Source organism: Leptodactylus fuscus, chromosome 1 (genome assembly GCF_031893055.1).
Source record: "Leptodactylus fuscus isolate aLepFus1 chromosome 1, aLepFus1.hap2, whole genome shotgun sequence".
Lineage (NCBI taxonomy): Eukaryota > Metazoa > Chordata > Amphibia > Anura > Leptodactylidae > Leptodactylus > Leptodactylus fuscus.
Genome location: NC_134265.1, coordinates 178,040,059 through 178,059,388, shown reverse-complemented (window position 1 = coordinate 178,059,388; position 19,330 = coordinate 178,040,059). Strand labels below are relative to the sequence as shown.

Genomic DNA, 19,330 nt, shown 5'->3' with positions numbered 1-19,330 from the left:
AATCAACGCTGGTCAATGCATTCCTATGAGAGCTGTCACCTTGCGGTTACGAGGTAGCTTAGTTTTTATCATAGGAATGCATTGACCAGCGTTGATTGGCCAGTGTACAGCATTCGGCCAATCAACGCTGGTTCTGCGGAGGCTCGTTTGTGAGGAGGCGGAGTCTAAAATCGGACCATGCTGTATAGCATTTGGCCAATCAACACTAGTTCTGAATCGAATATTTACTGCGAATAGTAGTATTCAATTGAGTATAAGTATTTCAAATACCATAGTATTCGATCGAATACCTACTCGTTTGAATACTACTTGCTCATCTCTAAAAGTTACAAATGGTGCAGATTATAAAGTGGGATTAATGAGGACCAAAGCGAATTGTTGTGTCATGCTCCACCCCCAGACTATGTTCTTAGTAAATTACAATTTATCGGTTTTGCTACATTCAAGTGATGAAATGCTGCTAGAATCTAACACTGTCCAATAATTTGCAATTGATCAGATGAATTCTGCCTATTTATCACAGATTGACAATTTTTTCCCTGTTACTAAACATAGGCAATCTAAAGGGCAAAAGGTGTCAATGAGAAAAAGCAGCATGAAGAAGGTGACAGATTTACTTTTCAGTGTGAACTGTTCCTATGCTGCCGTTCAGAATTTAAAGGTTTCTCAGGGATTTGTTTTTTAATTATTATTCTCGAATTGTATGCATTTTGGGCAAAAATCAATTTTGTAACTGGGTTTAATTAAAAATGTTGCTTCATTTGGCTTCTACAGCTGCATGCATAAGCACTACAATAAAAACTTTAAAATAGCTTTTCTTATCTAATCTGTCCATCTGACTGTCCAACAGCTCCTTCTACAGGTTCTTCTCTCAACCCTTCTATATATAATAATAATTAAAAAAAAAAAAAAAAAGGACAGTTTTATAACCATATCAGAGTTCAACTTTAGGTTTGAGGAGAGATGAGAATGGACTGTTGAGCAGTCAGATTGACAGATTTGGCAAGAAATAGCAATTACGTTTTTATACATACAAGCTATAGAAGTAAAGCCAATAAGAATGGTGATGTTTTCTCTCCACCCCAAATAGATCAATGGTCAGAAAGTTGCTCATCTATATTCATTTCAGTGGCAGAAGTAGACAAAGTTCAACACTTGGCTACTTCTGGCAGTTTCAATGAAATAGAATGGAGTACATTGACCACAACTCCATTCAGACTGGAGAGAAAAAAAATATAATAATGTTGGGGGTACAAACCATCACAACCTCAGCAATCTGTAATATGTCCCTTATCTTGGGGAGAGGCGATACGTTTCTGAGATGAGAAAATCTGTTCAAGGGTAAAAAAATAAAACAAAAAAACCTCCAAAAATAGTGTCCTGTCAAATTGAACAAACTTAGTACAGAAGTCCAAGCTCTGCAAAGAAAGTTTAGATGATTAAAGAAAAGATGTTGCACTTTTATTTCTAATTTTATTACTTTCGTTAAAGGGGTTGTCCCATCACAAGGATCCTATCTATACTGCTTGTTAATGTGGATGTAAGACTTTTGCTTTGTTTGTTCACTATCTTACTTTATTCAGTTCATTGTTGACACAGCCCTTGACTTATCTGCTCAAAAGTCAAGTGATGTATCTGCTGCTCTCAGGGGGAGGGGATAAGTGCACTGGAGCGAGCCTGTGTATCTAGCTATTCCTGTGTCTACACCATGTGACCTTTCTGCTATCAGATAGAGGAGAGGAGCAGCTTTTATTTCTTCTGTTCTCCCAGTTATCAGGCTAGCTAATACAATTGTGTTCATTATGGCAGAGACAGGCAGTCTCTGTATGTAACACAGAATGGAGTTGCTGCTGCCTGTACTTCATAGTCCAATATGGGTGGGCGGAGCTACATGTGAATTTGGGGACGGAGCTAAACGGCAGGTTGCATGTGAAACCCCGCCCACCAAATGATGCAAGAAACCAGGAAGAAAGAAGATTTTACAGGAGTGAAGACTGATGAGTATGCGACGTGGGAATACCCCTTTAAACACTTATTATATTTTGTTTCTTGTACAAACCAGTGAAATTAGAGTAGGATGAATAGAATAAAGGTAAAAAAGCAAAAACCTCTTGCAAATTAATAACTTGCAACCCAGACTTGCTACTGCAAACCCATAATAATGATCTGTGCTGTATACCATCAATGTAATAAATATATACATGGTCCTCTTTATTCCATCTTTATCCATATTTCATTTGGAAACTTTCCATTGGTCTACTTCCTCTAAATTACTCATGAAAACAACACGAACCATCAAACCTTCTAAGTGTATCCACCAACAACATTCCCTGACAATCCAAAGTGCAAGCGTCACTTGGCATCCTTATTAGATATTTTAAGGAGAAACGATCAATAAAATATAATCCTCAAACTTATATGATGCCTCAAAATATGTATTTAATGGGGACATTTATTTTGTGACCCCCCTAAAGGCACTGAGAGAAACAATTGAGTAGACAAAGTGATGTTTAGTGGGATTAGTCCTTGGTTATATGCGGTGAGGGTCCATTCACACGGAGTAAACGTGCACTAATTTTGGTGTGTATTTTTACACGTGTCAAAATAGGCGTGTAAAAATACACACCAAAATGAGTGCACGTTTACTCCGTGTGAATGGACCCTTATACTGGAATTATGACTTCTATTCGTATACAATGAGGCCAGGTGCCCATGTCCACTGGGATTGAGGGGCCATAGTGTTTGAAGAGATAAGTAGATTCTTTTATTTTAGAGCATTTGTTGTGGTTTTTCTTTAGTTTTTTTTTTTTCTTAAAAACCCCAAAAACCAAAAAAACACTGTTACAGAAATCCTGTGAGGAACCTGCTCATCTTTTCCACTTTCATCTGAGGTGAGGGGTGGGGTGGGCTCCTTCTATGCCCAGTGGACTTATAGGCAGAAACAGAGTCTAGTATGAGGAGGAGATTTTTATTTATTGATGGATGGATAGATAGATGATGGATAGATAGATGATGGATAGATAGATGCTGGATAGATAGATGATGGATAGATAGATGATGGATAGATAGATGATGGATAGATAGATGATGGATAGATAGATATCCATGTTTTTGAACAGCTTTGCAATAAACAGGACAAAATAGAATAGGATAGGATAGAAACGAGACTTGTACGAAAAGGGGTGTAGATGATATTAAGAGAGACAGGGCTGTGGATGTGTATCACTGCAGCAAATATATGTAGAAAATGATGTAAAGTTAGATTAGACAGTCTGTACACCAGATTTATCGGTCAGCATTAGACTCTTCAAATCTTGCGCAGTTTAAGACGTCTAGTAGTCACTATTAGGAAATCTGAAGCAATACATTTAGCAATGAAGACTATAGTACAAGAAAAGAAACTTCATGATTTTTTTTTTTTTTAAATTAAATTCCATTTAAAATCAAAGTATGTAAAATATTCTGTAATTTCCCAAGTGTGTCATAATTTATACAACAGAGAACTAATTTGTTCCTGCTTTTAATGTGTTTGCATGCTTCTAATCACAATGGCATGTCATTCATGTCTTTAATACTGCATCCAAGAAAGAAAAAGAAGCCATGAAAATAGGAGATACAAAGCAAACCACATCCGCGCATTCACGATAGACACTAGTGTGACTTAAGGATAAACAGAGTGATACGGTCCTGTTCAGTTACAACCCATAACCCCAGCATGAGAGATGATCTAAGGTTTGACATATGATCAACTCTATAATCCTGAAATCCAAAATGAAGCATTTTTATTGCAAATTTGTATGCAAACTTTATTGCAAGGCAGTCATCATTAAAGGGGTTGTATTGGACTCAAAAACATGGCTGCTTCTTGAGAAGACATTTCTGTTGTGAGATGACCATGTCTGGTTGATACATTATGTAAGTCCGGTATTGGCCTAATTCAAAGTACAAAAGAATCCTTAGGGTCAGTGCACACAGAGTTTTTTGGCACTGATTTTGAAGCTGAATCCGTCTTAAAATCAGCCTCCTGGAGGCTGATTTTGACGTGGATTCAGTGTCAAAATCAGTACCAAAAAAACCCTGTGTGCACTGACCCTTACTGTCATCAAAAGATATACAGTAGCATAGTAGATTCATATGGTTGCTTTCCTCTAGAAATAGAGCCACACCTAACCAAAGGTTGTGTTTGGTAATGCAGCTCCACTCAATTTAAGGAGGAACTTTCCAGTCTTCTATCGTCGTGACTGTTACATACAGTTGTAAAGCTGTGGCTGAGTTCTCAGAAGAAAGCAGCAATGTATATTAATCATGTACAACTCCTTTAAGTTACTCTCTTCTCAAAAAAAACCCAAAAGCATTTCTGAGTACAGCTCCACTTCTATACAGGGGTGGTACAACAATTGTAACTCAACTCCATTTACATGAATGGGGAAGGGTTTCAGCAACTGCACAGCAGCTCGATGGAAGTAGAACTGTGGAAGGAAAATTCGGAGCAAATCACATCACTCCAGAGATCCCCACATCTCCTTAATCTTAGGTAAGGAACAGTTAGTTACTATATAGTATATCCTAGCGACATATCACCTTTAAGAATGTAGATTTCATCAGTGTAGTGCACGATACAGATATCAACGCAACATTTTCCCTCATAGTGCTATTTTAATCAGGATATTCATTTTTACTTCTTATAGCGGTAAGGACAGGTAAATAGATGCCTACTATCTAGTTACTATACATTTTTACTACAGCATTTTGACAGCTATTTGAGATCATATATACACATATACACACACAATAACCATCACAGTACCATTGTACCAGTCCCTTTAATTCTTTCACATTGCTAGTGCAATCGTGTGATCAATGATCACTTGGTTCCGTCTCGGCCAAATCTTACAAATGCTATCATTAAATAGATGTAGGAATGAATTCAAAGCATCAAACAAAATATCCAAGTCAAAGCGGCAGCTTCATGCACCTTCTTTCTACGATGTATTATTGTTATATGCTGTGTGATATAAATTACTGGCCATTATGAGATAGAATATTAACCGGTTACTATGAAAACATGAAGTGGTTAAAGAAATACAAACGTACTGTAGCTTATATCACAGGCTGAGGGTTGGCATCTACCATAGTACCTCGATGTAAACACTCAGGTATGTTTTTTTGTTTTTTTTTAGTAAATTAAGGGTCCATTCACACGGAGTAAACGCGCGCTGATTTTGGGACAATACACGTGTAAAGAATACACGTGTAAAAATAAGACTCCCATTGACTTCAATGACATCTTTTACACGTGTAAAAAAAAAAATGTGTCAAAAAACGTGTCGTGTATTCTTTAAACGTGTATTGTGCCAAAATGAGCACGGGTTTACTCTGTGTGAATGGACCCTTAAGTTTGGATAGATTTCAACATGCCTGATCCTTTTGTTCCAGAAGAAATAATCCACATAAAGAGCTGTCTGGCGGCAGTTTACTCCCCTTTCTCTATAGCAAACACATCGGAATAGCTGCTTGACTAATAAGCATTAGGATGACAACCAATGAAAATGTATGACCATTTTCACACCATATATTTTATATTTGCTTTTCAGTAATACTGCTATTACCAATATGCATCAAGATATGTCTAAACAGCCCTCCACGGGACCTACCTAGTTCCTTCAGCAGGTTTATAAGGTCAAAATGCTGACAGACTCCTTTTAATAGGGTTTTCATCTCCCTCACATAAAACGTTTGAGCTATAATTTCAATTACCTTTCAAGAGGTTCCGAGCGACCGCCATTTACACATCTAATACTTATACACCACACAGTCATATGCTGGAACAAGACGATCCAAAAACTGCTTGAGGATCGCTTGTTGTGTATCGGAGACATAACCAAAAGATCCTGGAACCCAGTGCAAAGTCTACAACAGGACCTATCATGTGTAGTGTATAGTACTAGTCTCCTCATATGGGCCAAAAGCACCTTTTGGGCCGCCTTGGGCTCCTGAGTTTGGGTGCAAAGACGACCATTGCACCCTTATAGCATTGCCACTTTTGTGGACAACAACTTGCTCCCCAAATAATTAAAGACAACCAGATACTCTGCTCTCTCCATGGGGGCTATTTATCGCATATCCCAACGTCATATGCTATAAATATTGCAATAAGTTTAGAAGTAGACATAATACATACATTCAGTTAAAAAGATACTGACACCATGCCAGTTTTTTGGCACTACAAACAAAATGGAGGCTACATGTAAAATAATCCAGGGCACCGTGCGCCTTTACCCCATCGGTTAAGCCAGGTAGCAGTATGGTCCCTTTATAAACCTATCCCCACTATTACATCAGCACATGTTACAAAGTTACTCTCGGCTGCTTGGAATCCTGTTTATTTAGCTAGGGGTTATGACAGGCTTTGTGCATTTTTTTTTTTTTACTTCATACAAATGCCTCATCTAAATAAAAATGTACAAAATAAAATAAGAAAATTATATATTTATAAAATAAAACATCATATAACAGAAAGACTACACACAAAAAACTAGCACAATGCTTTTGTTTATATTAGAAAAATATCTATTTTCTTCTTTTTTCTTCCTTTAAGGCAGTGCAGCTATACAAATGTTAACAAACCACTCCAAAACGTTGTCCATCACAGGCATGCTGATGGGACTAAAAATGTAGATTTTATTTCATGGGTTATATGGTTTTATTATTGGTTTTGTAATGAACTATTTTTTTCTATGGAAAGGGTAAATTCATAAATATGTTCTATGTGGGTGAGCCACTATTGTGTAGCATTAGACATTCATTTCAGTAAGTTTGGAGTTAGCCTGTTGTGTTCAGGAATAGTAATACAATGTGTTCCTGTCCATATGCTGGCTCTGCAGCATTCAGCAGTACAGAGGCACACACTCCAATATGGCCTACATGGTCCGGACGTTTGACCTGCTCTGTCCCAGTTCACACAACAGAATGGTCGTTGCTATGCACACCAGCCAAAATGGTATGGTTGAGTGAGGATGCAGACCGGTCTGATCCCTCTTGGGGACCATTTGTGTTTTCCGTTCTCTGGCAGCACAGGATCTGTTTGAATGTAGCGCTCATTTCCTTGTCCCGATATGAGTAAATGATGGGATTCATAGCAGAGTTGAATTCAGCCAGTAGTAGGAAAAACTTCTCATAATCCAGAATATTACACTGTGGACAACACACATCAAGTAGTAACAGAACCAAGCCGGGGGTCCAACAAATAATGAAGGCTCCTGTAGGGGAAAAGGAGGAGAAGATAATTAGAATATGCACAATAAATCAGAGGAGGTTAAAATGTGGAAAATGGTTATTAGATTAAGAGATAAGATAAAATAATCCTTTAATAGTCCCACAGTGGGGAAATTTCAGATAGACCAAGACTAGGCCACTTCCCCTGTTAATGACCAGATAGGGATTTTTTTTTTTTAATGCAAGTTTTTTTCCCCGCATTTAATATTCTCTATTTTTGTAAAGTTTGGTAAATGTAAAAAAAAAAAAAAAAAAAAACCCTACAAATAAATTACAGTATACAGTTTAGGATCACCAGCTACAGAGATAAAAGCTGTGGTTTGGGCTATGGGTGGTACTTTTTAAAGTATTTTTGTGCTTTTTAAAATTTTATTTTACACATTTTAGAAAGTAATTAGAGAAGCAGAGACGGTAATAAATAATCTGTCTTCTCTATGGGGAGTTTGTCTGTCTGTTTCTGATATTCAAGAACATTTCTGCACAGTTAAATGTGGACCAACTGGATTTTCTACATTGTTTGGCCATCTGTAAGTGGTTATACAAGTCATAGGGTTAGAAAAACATGGCTGGTGTCTTCAAGAAACAGTTCCAAGCCTGGTTATGTTTGGTATTGCAGCTCATATTCAACTGAAATACCAGACAACTTGTATTAAAAAAAAAGAACCAAAACAAAAAAGATGTTATATAATTTTTGAAAGAAAGAATTTTTGTTTAATTCTGTACAACCCCTTTAAAGGAAACCTCCAGCATGGAAACACTGGGTTTTTTATTAATAGATGTCCATTACTTTTCTGTCCACATCTACAGCATAAATTATGATACATTTATGAACATTGCGCGCCAGGAAGAATAGAAAAATCTGCCTGGCTCAATACTTGTGAAAAATGTGCCCAGAATGGGCATGGTTTAGAAGTGTCTGACTTTACGATACATGTAAGACACAGAAAAGTATAAATACGTATGAATACGGTGCAGACTTTCTTGCACAAAGTCTACCAAGTTTGAAATGGTGTAAACTTAAGTTGAAGAATATTGGCACATGGACAATAGCGACAGATTTTTTTTTGGCTCATCGGAAAGAGATTTATGGAGGTCCGCACAACAGATTTATTAGTACATCTAAAACTACAAATCCTATAAATCCTCTCATTTATACCTGTGGCAGAGAAGTGAATGTTTTGTCCTTACTGGATTTCACCCTTAAATTTTTATAAAATATTTTTAATATAGCACCAATGTATTCCATAGCACTTTTAATTTTTTATCTAGTTTATGTAAGCAACACTGTTTAATGGTTTGTTTGGTCTACTTCCAATGGAATCAGAAAAGGAAGTCACAAACACCAACGCTATCTATGATATAGTCTGATGTAAACCTCTTTCTAAAGATGGAAACTACACATCACGCAAAATGTAAGAAGCTCGATAGGTGCCAATTAGAATACTTGTCTTGCTTTTCACACATCTGTGCCAATTATCCCTTTATTTCGTTGCTTTTTTTTTCTCATCAATATAGCTATAGGGTGGCTTATTTTTTGCAGGACCAATTGTATATTCTAAATGGTGCCATTTAATTTCCCATATAATGTATTATTTACTGTGCAATAAAATGACATGTTAACTTTATTTGGGAGTCAGTATGATACTTGTAATCAAAATTTTCATGATTTACTATTTAAAAAAAATATATATATATTTTTTTAAAAAATAGCTTTGAATTGCCATATTCTGACACCTATAACACGTTATTCCTGTCTATGGAGCTGTGTAAGCACACCCAAACTGAGTTCCCTGCCATCTAAGCATTGCAAGTAGCAATGATCAGTGATGACAGAAGAAAGGCTCATTACTTTGCCTTTGGACTGGGGTTTATAAGGGCAGCCTGGTGCCTATAGAAGCCCAAAGTGCTGCCCAGAATTTGTACAATGTTATATAGATATGACATAATATGGGTAAAAATGTTTAAAAGTCCCCTGCTGATTTTACACGTAAAAGTCTGAGACGACTGTTCTGTCTTATACCAGCCTGAACTTAGCAGAAATGCAAACCAGAGCCAGCAGCGAAGAACACTTAAATGATAAGTATGTAAGAGCCATGGCTGCAATTACTTTCATACAAGGTCAGGCAATTTAGACAGGAAAGCACTAAATGAAACAGGCTTTGAAGACATTTTTGTTCTTGTGCTGATTTTCTGTAGACATGAGTGACATATTCCAGGCCATGTAGAACGATAGACAAACACTTGCTTTACATTACTCACACAGTCTCAAGATTTGTGTGTTTATCTGGGCATGTTAATCACATTGAAAATATGTTGGATCATGCTCATAGTGCTCAGAATAGACGTTAGTTAAAGAATCAGTGGGATCTACAGTCGGGCGAGTGTAGACCAGGATATCAACATTACGTGAACCAATGGAAGTAGGTTCATTTGGCATGAATAGGGTTTGTATGGGTACTGCCAAGTACTTAGCCTTTAACCCAAACTATTTACTGGCAGAAGTTGTCCAACTTACAAATTCACCAGCAGCTGGCATCACCATTGAGGATAGCAAACTCATGTGATTTATCTGCATGTTATTAGTTTATTTTATACATTCATCTAGAAAAGTAATAAAATAGAAAAAATGTGTAAAAAGGAACACTGTTTACACTTGTTTTGTGATGTTGCTCATACTACAATCAAAAACAGCATTGATTTTTATGGGTATGTTCACACAGAAAAACAAAAACAAATTACATGTCAGAAAAATCTGATGTGTATTTTTGTAACGGAACAAAAAAAACAGTGCTACATTGGTATCCCATATGTCTGCTATATTTTCTGGACCAAATGAAGATCGTGTGCCTGGACTCCAAGGATCATAGTCCTCTATAATACTAGGACAGCAGCCCCCCTGGGAAACAGGGTCTCCTAGAACAAATGACCATGATGCTTAGAGTACTGGTCCCTGCTCAGTATTTGGTTCAGGAAATATGAATGACATCTAGTCCATATTTTACAGACCAAATACAGTGGCGTACAAAAGTATTCATACAACTTAAAATTTTTCACTTTTTTGTCATCTTACAACCACAAACTTAAATGTACTTTATTGAGATTTTAGTGATGGAACAACACAAAGTAGCAGATAATTGTGAAGTGGAATGAAAATGATACATGGTTTTCAACATTTTAATCAAATAAAAATTTGAAATGTTTGATGAGCAAAAGTCTTCAGCCCCCTGTTCTCGGATACCCCTAAATAAAATCCAGTGTGCACAATTGCCTTCAGAAGTCACTTAATTAGTTAATAGAGTCCAGCTGTGTGTAGTCTCAGTATAAATACACCTGTTCTGTGAAGGCCTCAGTGGTTTGTTAGAGAACACTAGTGAACAAACAGCATCATGAAGACCAAGGAACTCACCAGGCAGCTCAGAGATAAAGTTGGGGAGAAATTAAAAGCAGAGCTAGGTTATAAAAACCATATCCTAAGCTTTGAGCATCCCAAGGAGCACTGTTCAATCCATTATCCAAAAATAGGAAAAGAATTCTACAACTGCAAATCTACCAAGACATGGCCATTCACCTAAGCTGACAGATCAAGCAAAGAGAGCACTTGTAAGAAAAGTAACCAAGAGGTCCAAGGTCACTCTGGAGGAGCTGCAGAAATCCACAGGTCTGGTGGAAGAATCTGTCCTAGAGCCAGAGTGACAGTGGAATGGTTTAGGTCCATGTGTTAGACTGGCCCAATCAAAGTCCAGACCTAAATCCCATTGAGCATCTGAGGCAAGACATGAAAATTGATCTTCATAAACGTTCTCTATCCAATACGGCTGAGCTTGAACTATTCTGCAAAGAAGAATGGGCAAAAATCTCAGTCCCTAGATGTGCAAGGCTGTTAGAGACATATCCCAAAAGACTTGCAGCTGTAATTGCAGCAAAAGGTGGCTTTATAAAGTATCGATACAGGGGGCTGAATACTTTTTTACATGTCTCACTTTTCAGGTTTTTGAGTAAAATTTTGAAAACCGTGTATCATTTTCATTCCACTTCACAATCATCTGCTACTTTGTGTTGGTCCATCACTTAAATCTCAATAAAATACATTTAAGCTTGTGGTTGTAGGTTAGCAAAATGTGAAAAAGTTCAAGGGGTATGAATACTTTTGCAAGGCACTGTATGTCTGTGTGAAGCAGGCAGAAATCCTAGACTGACATGTGGGTTTATTCCCGTGCAATCACTGCATACATCAAACATACTGATGTTACATATGCTTTATTTTATTTTAAATGTTTTTTTGAGCTTTTTAAGAAATGTGTAGGTTGTATAGGTATTGTAGATGTTACTCTAGGAAAACCACACCCACTTTCACAACAAAAAGGAAAAATGACAAACGGCGCGATTATGGCTAGGTTCACATCTGCGCAGGCTCTCTGTTGTTTAGGTCCGCCAAGGGGCCTGATCATCAGAGAGCCGAAGCGGATGTCCGCCTTTTTTATACTGAAACTGGTGGAGAGAAAAGTCCTCGGTTTGGCGCAGATGTGAACTTAGCCAAAGTCTAGAAAATTGGCACAAATGTTTAGTAAAACTTGTGTAAGTATTGTAAAAATATGATAAAGGGGTAGACATACAAATTAAAAATATAAAAATGGCTTGATAAATGCCCCATTCTGAAAATATCTATCTATTCATCTATCTATCTATAATCTCTATCTATCTATAATCTCTATCTATCTATACAGTAAATTTAGTTTGCTGACATTGATTCATTTTCAGCTACTATCTCCTACCGTACATGTTAATTCTAATGTGCCACAACAAAATTTTCATTTTCTCTCGAAGTACTAGATGTTGTGTATTCCGATCCAAGGACTAAGCAACCTTAACAGCCTAAGATCATATGTGCATGATGCAATGTAAGAGCAGCTGACGGGAACTGGGAATAACTTGGACAGGAACGTATTTCCTTCCTGTGCTGAGCAGTCATTTCCAGGGCTGTAATGAGGCTCTAGCCACCAATAATATCATCAATGCTGCACAAAGCTTCTTACAGAAACCTCAGTACTAAATAATGCATATATTACTTACTGTGCTTCTCCCCCACAATAACATTTCATATCCAGTGACTGTGTCAGTGACAATGTTAAAGGGAGTCTATCAGCACAAAATTGAGATATAAACTAATCACGATACCTTGTAAGGCTGTCAGCATGGTTTACAATTATGTATTTCTTATTCAGGATCGCTGCTCTTATTGTAAAAATCATCCTTTTTATCCTTATACAGAAAAGGGCTTTAGGGGTGTTGATTTCCATCACTATCTGCTGCTGCTAACTTCTGTCCCCTCTAGTTGACCGACATCTCTTTCCTGTGCCTCAGCAGGCAGTACTAACTAACTGTACTGTGCATGTCTGATGATGACGCTCTGCCCCATATGAAGCCAGCATCCTTCACTTCTGGGTGCACAGTGTCATCCTCAGACATGCACAGTACAGTTAGTGGGTGGAGCTGAGCAGCAGATAGTGAAGCCCATTGATGGAAAGCAACACCTTTAAAGCCCTTTTCTGCTCATCTGCATAGGGATAAAAAAAAAAAAATAATTTTTAGAACAATAGAGCAGCGGTCCTGAATAAGAAATACATCATTGTGAACTGTGCTGACAGCCTTACAAGGTACCGTGATTAGTTTATATCTTGATTTTGTGAGATATAAAGAAAGTGGTAATGCAATGTGTACACAAAATTACACATTCTACAGGGACTTGTTTGCATAAATCAGATGTGAGGGGATTGATGCTATCAAATTTGTCATCAGTTTGTTTACATCTAGAGCTTTTTGTACTACCGTATATACTCGAATATAAGCCGAATTTTTCAGCCCAGTTTTTGTGCTGAAAAAGCCCCCCTCAGAGAAAAAGAAAAAAAAAAAAAAAAAAAAAATAGGGGCCATACGGTGGCTCAGTGGTTAGCACTGCAGCCTTGCAGCGCTGGAGTCCTGGTGTTCAAATCCCACCAAGGGCAAAAAAAACCCATCTGCATGGAGTTTGTATGTTCTCCCCGTGTTTGCATGGATTTCCATCCCATATTCCAAAAAGACATACTGATAGGGAAAAATGTACATTGTGAGCTCTATGTGGGGCTCACAATCTACATAAAAAAAAAAAGAAGAAAAAAAAAAAGAAAAAGCCCCCCTCGGCTTATAATCAAGTCAGAAAAAAAATAATTATATATATATATATATATATATATATATATATATATATATATATATATATTTAGGAGGGGGGGGGGGTCTAAGACCAGCCACAATATTAATGTATAGAATCTCCCATTAAAACAGTGCAAAAAAAAAAAAAAAGTTCTAAATCCCTCCTTTTCCTAAAATACATACAAAAGTAGAAAATTACTGTGAAACACATACACATTAGGTATCCCTGTGTCTGAAAGTGCCCGGTCTACTGAATATAGGGGATCTGCAGTGGCGTAACTACCACCATAGCAGCGGTAGCAGCTGCCACAGGGCCCGGGACATTAGGGGCCCGGTGACAGCTGCTACCGCTGCTATCATTATTCTCGGAGGTCTTTTCGGACCCCCGAGTATAATGATCGGGGCCCCCTGTTGGTGGAATACTTTCCACCAACAGGGGGCCCCGAAGCTGCAGCAACGGCTGAGACACAGGAGCTGCAGGTCTGGCTCCTGTCAGCGATGCAGGACGCTACCCCTCTCTCCCCCCTCCCTTTCTCTGCTGTCCTCTGCCCACCAATGAGAGGAGGAGGCGGGGCTTATCCCTGCCGTCCAGCACAGAAGAGAAGAGGAAGAAGCTGCTCCAGGAAAATGAAACTGAAGCTACACAGGTACGTACTGGGGTTACTATACTTATTACTATCAGGCATTTGGGGGGATTACTTGTGTCTTAGTAACTCCATGTGCCTCATATTAATAGCAGTTAACCCCATCATCTCCCTCACATTAACCCCTGTTTGCCTCACCATAAGAGTTACTGATATGTGAGACATGTGGGGGTAATAATAATGAAGATACTTTATTATTACCTCCATGTCTCTCACATATCAGTAACTCTTATGGTGAGGCACACAGGGGTTAATGTGAGGGAGATGATGGGGTTAACTGTTATTAATATGAGGCACATGGAGTTACTAAATTGTAATGCACAGGACCAGATTTTTTTTATCCACAATTTGTCCTGGTATAGCGGTCAGCGGTGACAGTATTTAGTCCTGTAGGGGCCACTAAGGGACATAATACTGTGTGCAGGGGCCACTATGGGACATAATACTGTGTGCAGGGGGCCACTATTGGGTATAATACTGTGTGCAGGGGCCACTATTGGGTATAATACTGTGTGCAGGGGGCCACTATTGGGCATAATACTGTGTGCAGGGGGCCACTATTGGGCATAATACTGTGTGCAGGGGCCACTATGGGACATAATAGAGCGCGCAGGAATGCGTAGGAGGGACTCAGTCGAGATCTTCGGTGTCGGGGGGCCCCATGTCAAAAGTTCGCCACGGGGCCCCGCCATTCCTAGTTACGCCACTGGGTATCTGCAGTGTTCCTGTTCCGTCGGGAAGGGTTTAATAGGAGCACTGCAGATACCCTATATTCAGACAGGCTGAATTCCAAGTGGGGGGAAAAAAAAAAAAAAAAAAAAAAGTCCTCAAGCTCAGGGAAGGGGCAGACAGAGAACCAAAACACCCCTCCCCAGCACTCAGCAACTACTGCACCCAAAAACTCTGACCATTTTAATTTTTGAAATTTTCCAGTAGCTGCTGCTCCCCCCCCCCCCCCCCTAGGCTTATGCTCGAGTGAATAAGTTTTCCCAGTTGTTTGTGGTAAAATTAGGGGCCTCGGCTTATATTCAGGTCGGCTTATACTCGAGTATATACGGTAAGTAAAAACAGAATAGACTTTCCTTTCACCGATGCCATGCACTACACTCCATTTTATACGATGATGTCATTTTACAAGTTGTACTCTGTGCTTTGTATTATCTCATGTTCCAACTTTGGTTCTAAGCATAGGGCTGTATTTATTTTCCACATATTATCTGTATTCATATACCATACTATTTATTTCTCTGGTCCCATGCACAATACCCTCATAGAACTTTGAACTCATCCTGGAAAATGTGAAGCAGGTTCTATTGTTGACGATTCTGAAATCCAGGCTAAGTTAACCAAGTGTAAGCAACCCCTATTTGACGTTTAGTTTTTCACACACCCTACAGTCATAGACCTCATGTGCATCCCCCATACTCTGGAACTCCTTACCAAGACACATAAGACTGACCCCCACAATCACAGGATTCAAGAAGGCCCTAAAGACTCACCTATTCAGGAAGGCCTACAACATCCAATAACACGATCACCGCACCACCATCTGAACAGTCTCTCTCTCCCCCTTCCACATAGATTGTAAGCCCTCGCGGGCAGGGCCCTCTACCCCACTGTGCCAGTCGGTCACTGTTAGTATTATATCTACCTGTATATTCTGTGTATTGTATGTAAACCCACAAATGTAAAGCACCATGTAATTAATGGTGCTATATAAATAAACAATAATAATAATCCTGCTGCTCATGACTTGTTTCCAACAAAGGGTCAAGTCATTAAAAATGGGGTAGATAAGTGCCAGAATATGATGAAATTGATCCTTTACCTTGAAAACTTTCTTGCTGTATATAAAGCATTAACCAATAAAGGTAGCTTTGTAATTTGACATAACTCATGTTATCTGTCAGGGCCACAGGGATAACCCAAGCGATAAATGGCAAATTTGACCATAGTGTCTTTTCCACGTGAAAAATATAGGTTGTGTCATCCTATCCTACTATTATAAATGTAAGGGTCCTTTCACATGGAGGAAAATGGTGCTTTATTTGGCGCTGAATAAAAAGCCTCCCATTGATTTCAATGGGTTCCACTAGCAGAATTTTCCACACTAAATTTTACATGCTGAAAAAAAGCCTACCATTGATGTCAATGGGTTCTGCTAGCTTTTTTTTTCCCACTAGTGGAAAATTCTAGCGGCACCCATTGAAGTCAATGGGAGTCTTATTTCAGCACTGTAAATTCAGCACCAAACAAAGCGCCATTTTCCTCCGTGTGAATGAACTCAAAAGTTTGTATGTTTGTTCCTCAATCACGCAAAAACAGCTGAATGGCTTTGAATAAAATTTGGCACATAGATAGTTTGTAACCTCGATTAAAACATAGGCTACTTTTTATCCCGGTAAATGACAAGGCACACGACTTATGAATTTATGTTCACATATTATATTAAACTGCTTTTGCAGCAGCTTAGCTCAGATTCTGATAAAGCCAGGTCTGTTATCTCTCTGTGTAAACACTCAGCTAACCCTCAGTTCATTGTGTACATGTATTTGCATATTATCTAATACCGGTATGCTCCAGACAGTATGCTGACCCACTGGATGGAAAAACACCTTTAATCCAAACTGGCAGTTTGTTAATTTTAAACATGCTTGGAAAAAGAAAATCTAATTTGTTGCTCATTATATGGCTTCCCAGCGAGCTGCTGGGATGCCAGAACAATCACGGGCACAGCGTGAGGAACAAGTTCAGTAGCAGGCCAGCTTGACAGCTGCCAAAACTATGGAACAGGCAAACCATTGACGGCAGCAATTTTCTGAATATAGGTGGGTCATCGACCCCAACAACACGCAGACAAAGTCGCGGCCAGAGGCTAGTTCTTTAGATAGAAGGAATAGCTGTCAGCATTTGGTAAAGAAATAATTCCCTAATACACATGCTTGGTGGGCTCAGTATATATTGGGGAGACACCTGTGGCAGCAGAAATAAAGGAATTGCAGAGATCCCATGCCTTTACATAGAAGCTAGGGAACTAATGAAGGCATGAATGAGATTCTGGCTAATCCCACACAACCCCCCAAAAAAAAGCCATTGTGGAAAAGATGTGTTTGCAAAAACAACCATGTTTTCCTATAGGTATAACAAAGGGGAAGAAAATCTGCAGCCCAACAAATTTATTCCTCCATTCCAAAATGTTTAACACAAAAAATAAAAACATAACATATTGAGTATTGCTGCGCCCATAAGGACCCGAGTAACACAACTGTGAGGTTATTTTACCTGCACACTGAACTGAATAAAATAAAAAAAATAAAAAATAAATAAAATTGCTATTTTTTGTTTATCGGTAGAGATAAGCGAGTACCGTTTGGATCAGCCGATCCGAACAGCACGCTCCATAGAAATGAATGGATGCACCTGGTACTTCCGCTTTGACGGCGGCCGGCCGCTTAACTCCCCACGTGCCGGCTACGTCCATTCATTTCTATGCGAGCGTGCTGTTCGGATCGGCTGATCCGAACAGTACTCGCTCATCTCTATTTATCGGGTGAGCAATGATGTGGCTAAGGAGTGTGTGGCAGTCGCAACAAACTTTGCTGCTAGAAATGCATAAGTAGGTCACTTAAGGCCAGAACTGTTGCTGAAATGTATTAACAGGCTGCAGATGGTGGGTGTAGGCCCGGTTCACATCTATGTTCGGATTTCCGTTCGAGAAGTCCGCTTGGGGACACCCCAAACGTAAACCTGTACACATTAATAAGCGGTTACCTTCTGGGAACTCGAGAACCCCATAGACTATAATGAGATCTGTGTGGTTTCTGCATGAAACATGTGTAGAGAAAAGTACTCCAACAAAGACTTTTCTCTCCACATGTTTTGTGCAGAAACCACATGGAACCCATTATAGTCTATGGGGTCCTCGTGTTTCCTAGGTAATCGCTTTTTAATGTGTATAGATTTCATTGGGGGTAGTCCTCAAGTGGACTCCCCAGACAAAAACCCAAACACAGATGCAAATAGGGCCTTATATGGGGAGCCCCACCAAGCTGAACTTTTGCATCAGGGCCCAAGAGTCTTTAGCTATGCCCCTGTGTGGGAGATTAAGGCTAAGGCCCCACTGGGTGGAAAAGCAGCGTGAACACATTGCGGTTCTTCCTGCACCGCTTTCAACAGAAAGTTCACAGAGTTTTCCTTTGCAGACTTTCTGTTACAATTATATCTATAGGAAAGCCACCGGCGTTTCTGTAGATATAATTGACATGCTGCGATTTTCAAAGCCGCAACTGTTTTGGAAATTGCAGCATGTCCGCGCTGCGATTTTTTCTGCAAACTGGGCATGGGATTTGTACGAATCCCATCCACTTTGCAAGTACTGTATTGTAAAACGCTGCGATCTTTACCGCAGAGCTTCCGCTGCGGCCAAATCGTGGTGTTTGCGGCCAATGGTGCCCCGGCCTAAAAGAATATCTATTCCAATTTCTATTCTCCTATACACTAGTAATGTTAACAGTGGAAAAAAAGCTTTCTGACCAAGAAAAAGTCTACAGACAGCTTTCCACTATCAGTCCATGAACACTGAGTGACATAAGTGTCTGTGTCAGGAAGGAGACATGGCCTCTGTATGATAAGCTACCTTCATAAGCATCCTCACGTATATCTGGGACTAGACAGGAGATGAAATGACATATCTAAACACGGAAAAAGGATGTTTCATTATTAGGGCAACTTCTTACAAGCTACTGGGACCTGGTGACATCTGGAGACGGATCAAGAGTATTTCTACTCAGACCTTAAAGACTGCTAAGAGTCAGGAAAGCAGCGAGTGTTGAATGATTTTCATACATATTAGTTGTCAATTTATTCCAACAACTGACTGCTATAAAAAAACTGAAACACATCATTACTGTAAAAAATATCCTCAAATCTAGTCATGTGACCTTCCAGTGTACTGAACAAATACAGTCTCATTAGCCGCCATCTTCTACATGCCATCATGGAGCCGCGTAATCCCCTGCACACGTCAGTGCTCTAGAATACAGCCCTTTACTTCTTCATCTCCAATTGTATAATAAGGTCAAGTCCTAATGGGAGACTTCTTTCATTAATCCACTCGGCCTTATTTACATCAGCATTTCATGTCTCCGGTAACACTATATACAGCAAAGTTTCCACATGGAGAGGGGAATCCCTAGAGTTTCCAGTAAACCGCACTCATGAAA

At 39.1% G+C, this 19,330-nt stretch overlaps 1 protein-coding gene across 2 annotated transcripts in view; it reads right to left on the bottom strand.

Moving 5' to 3' along the window:
- Positions 1-4,596: 4,596 nt before the first annotated feature.
- Positions 4,597-19,330, bottom strand: part of LPAR1 (lysophosphatidic acid receptor 1) — a 112,074-nt gene continuing 97,340 nt past the window's right edge. For both annotated transcript variants that reach the window (XM_075280258.1, XM_075280266.1), the window contains one exon: positions 4,597-7,259. In XM_075280258.1, the coding sequence (XP_075136359.1) occupies positions 6,958-7,259 (302 nt within the window). In that variant the 3' untranslated portion in view covers positions 4,597-6,957. The remainder of the gene's footprint in view (positions 7,260-19,330) is intronic.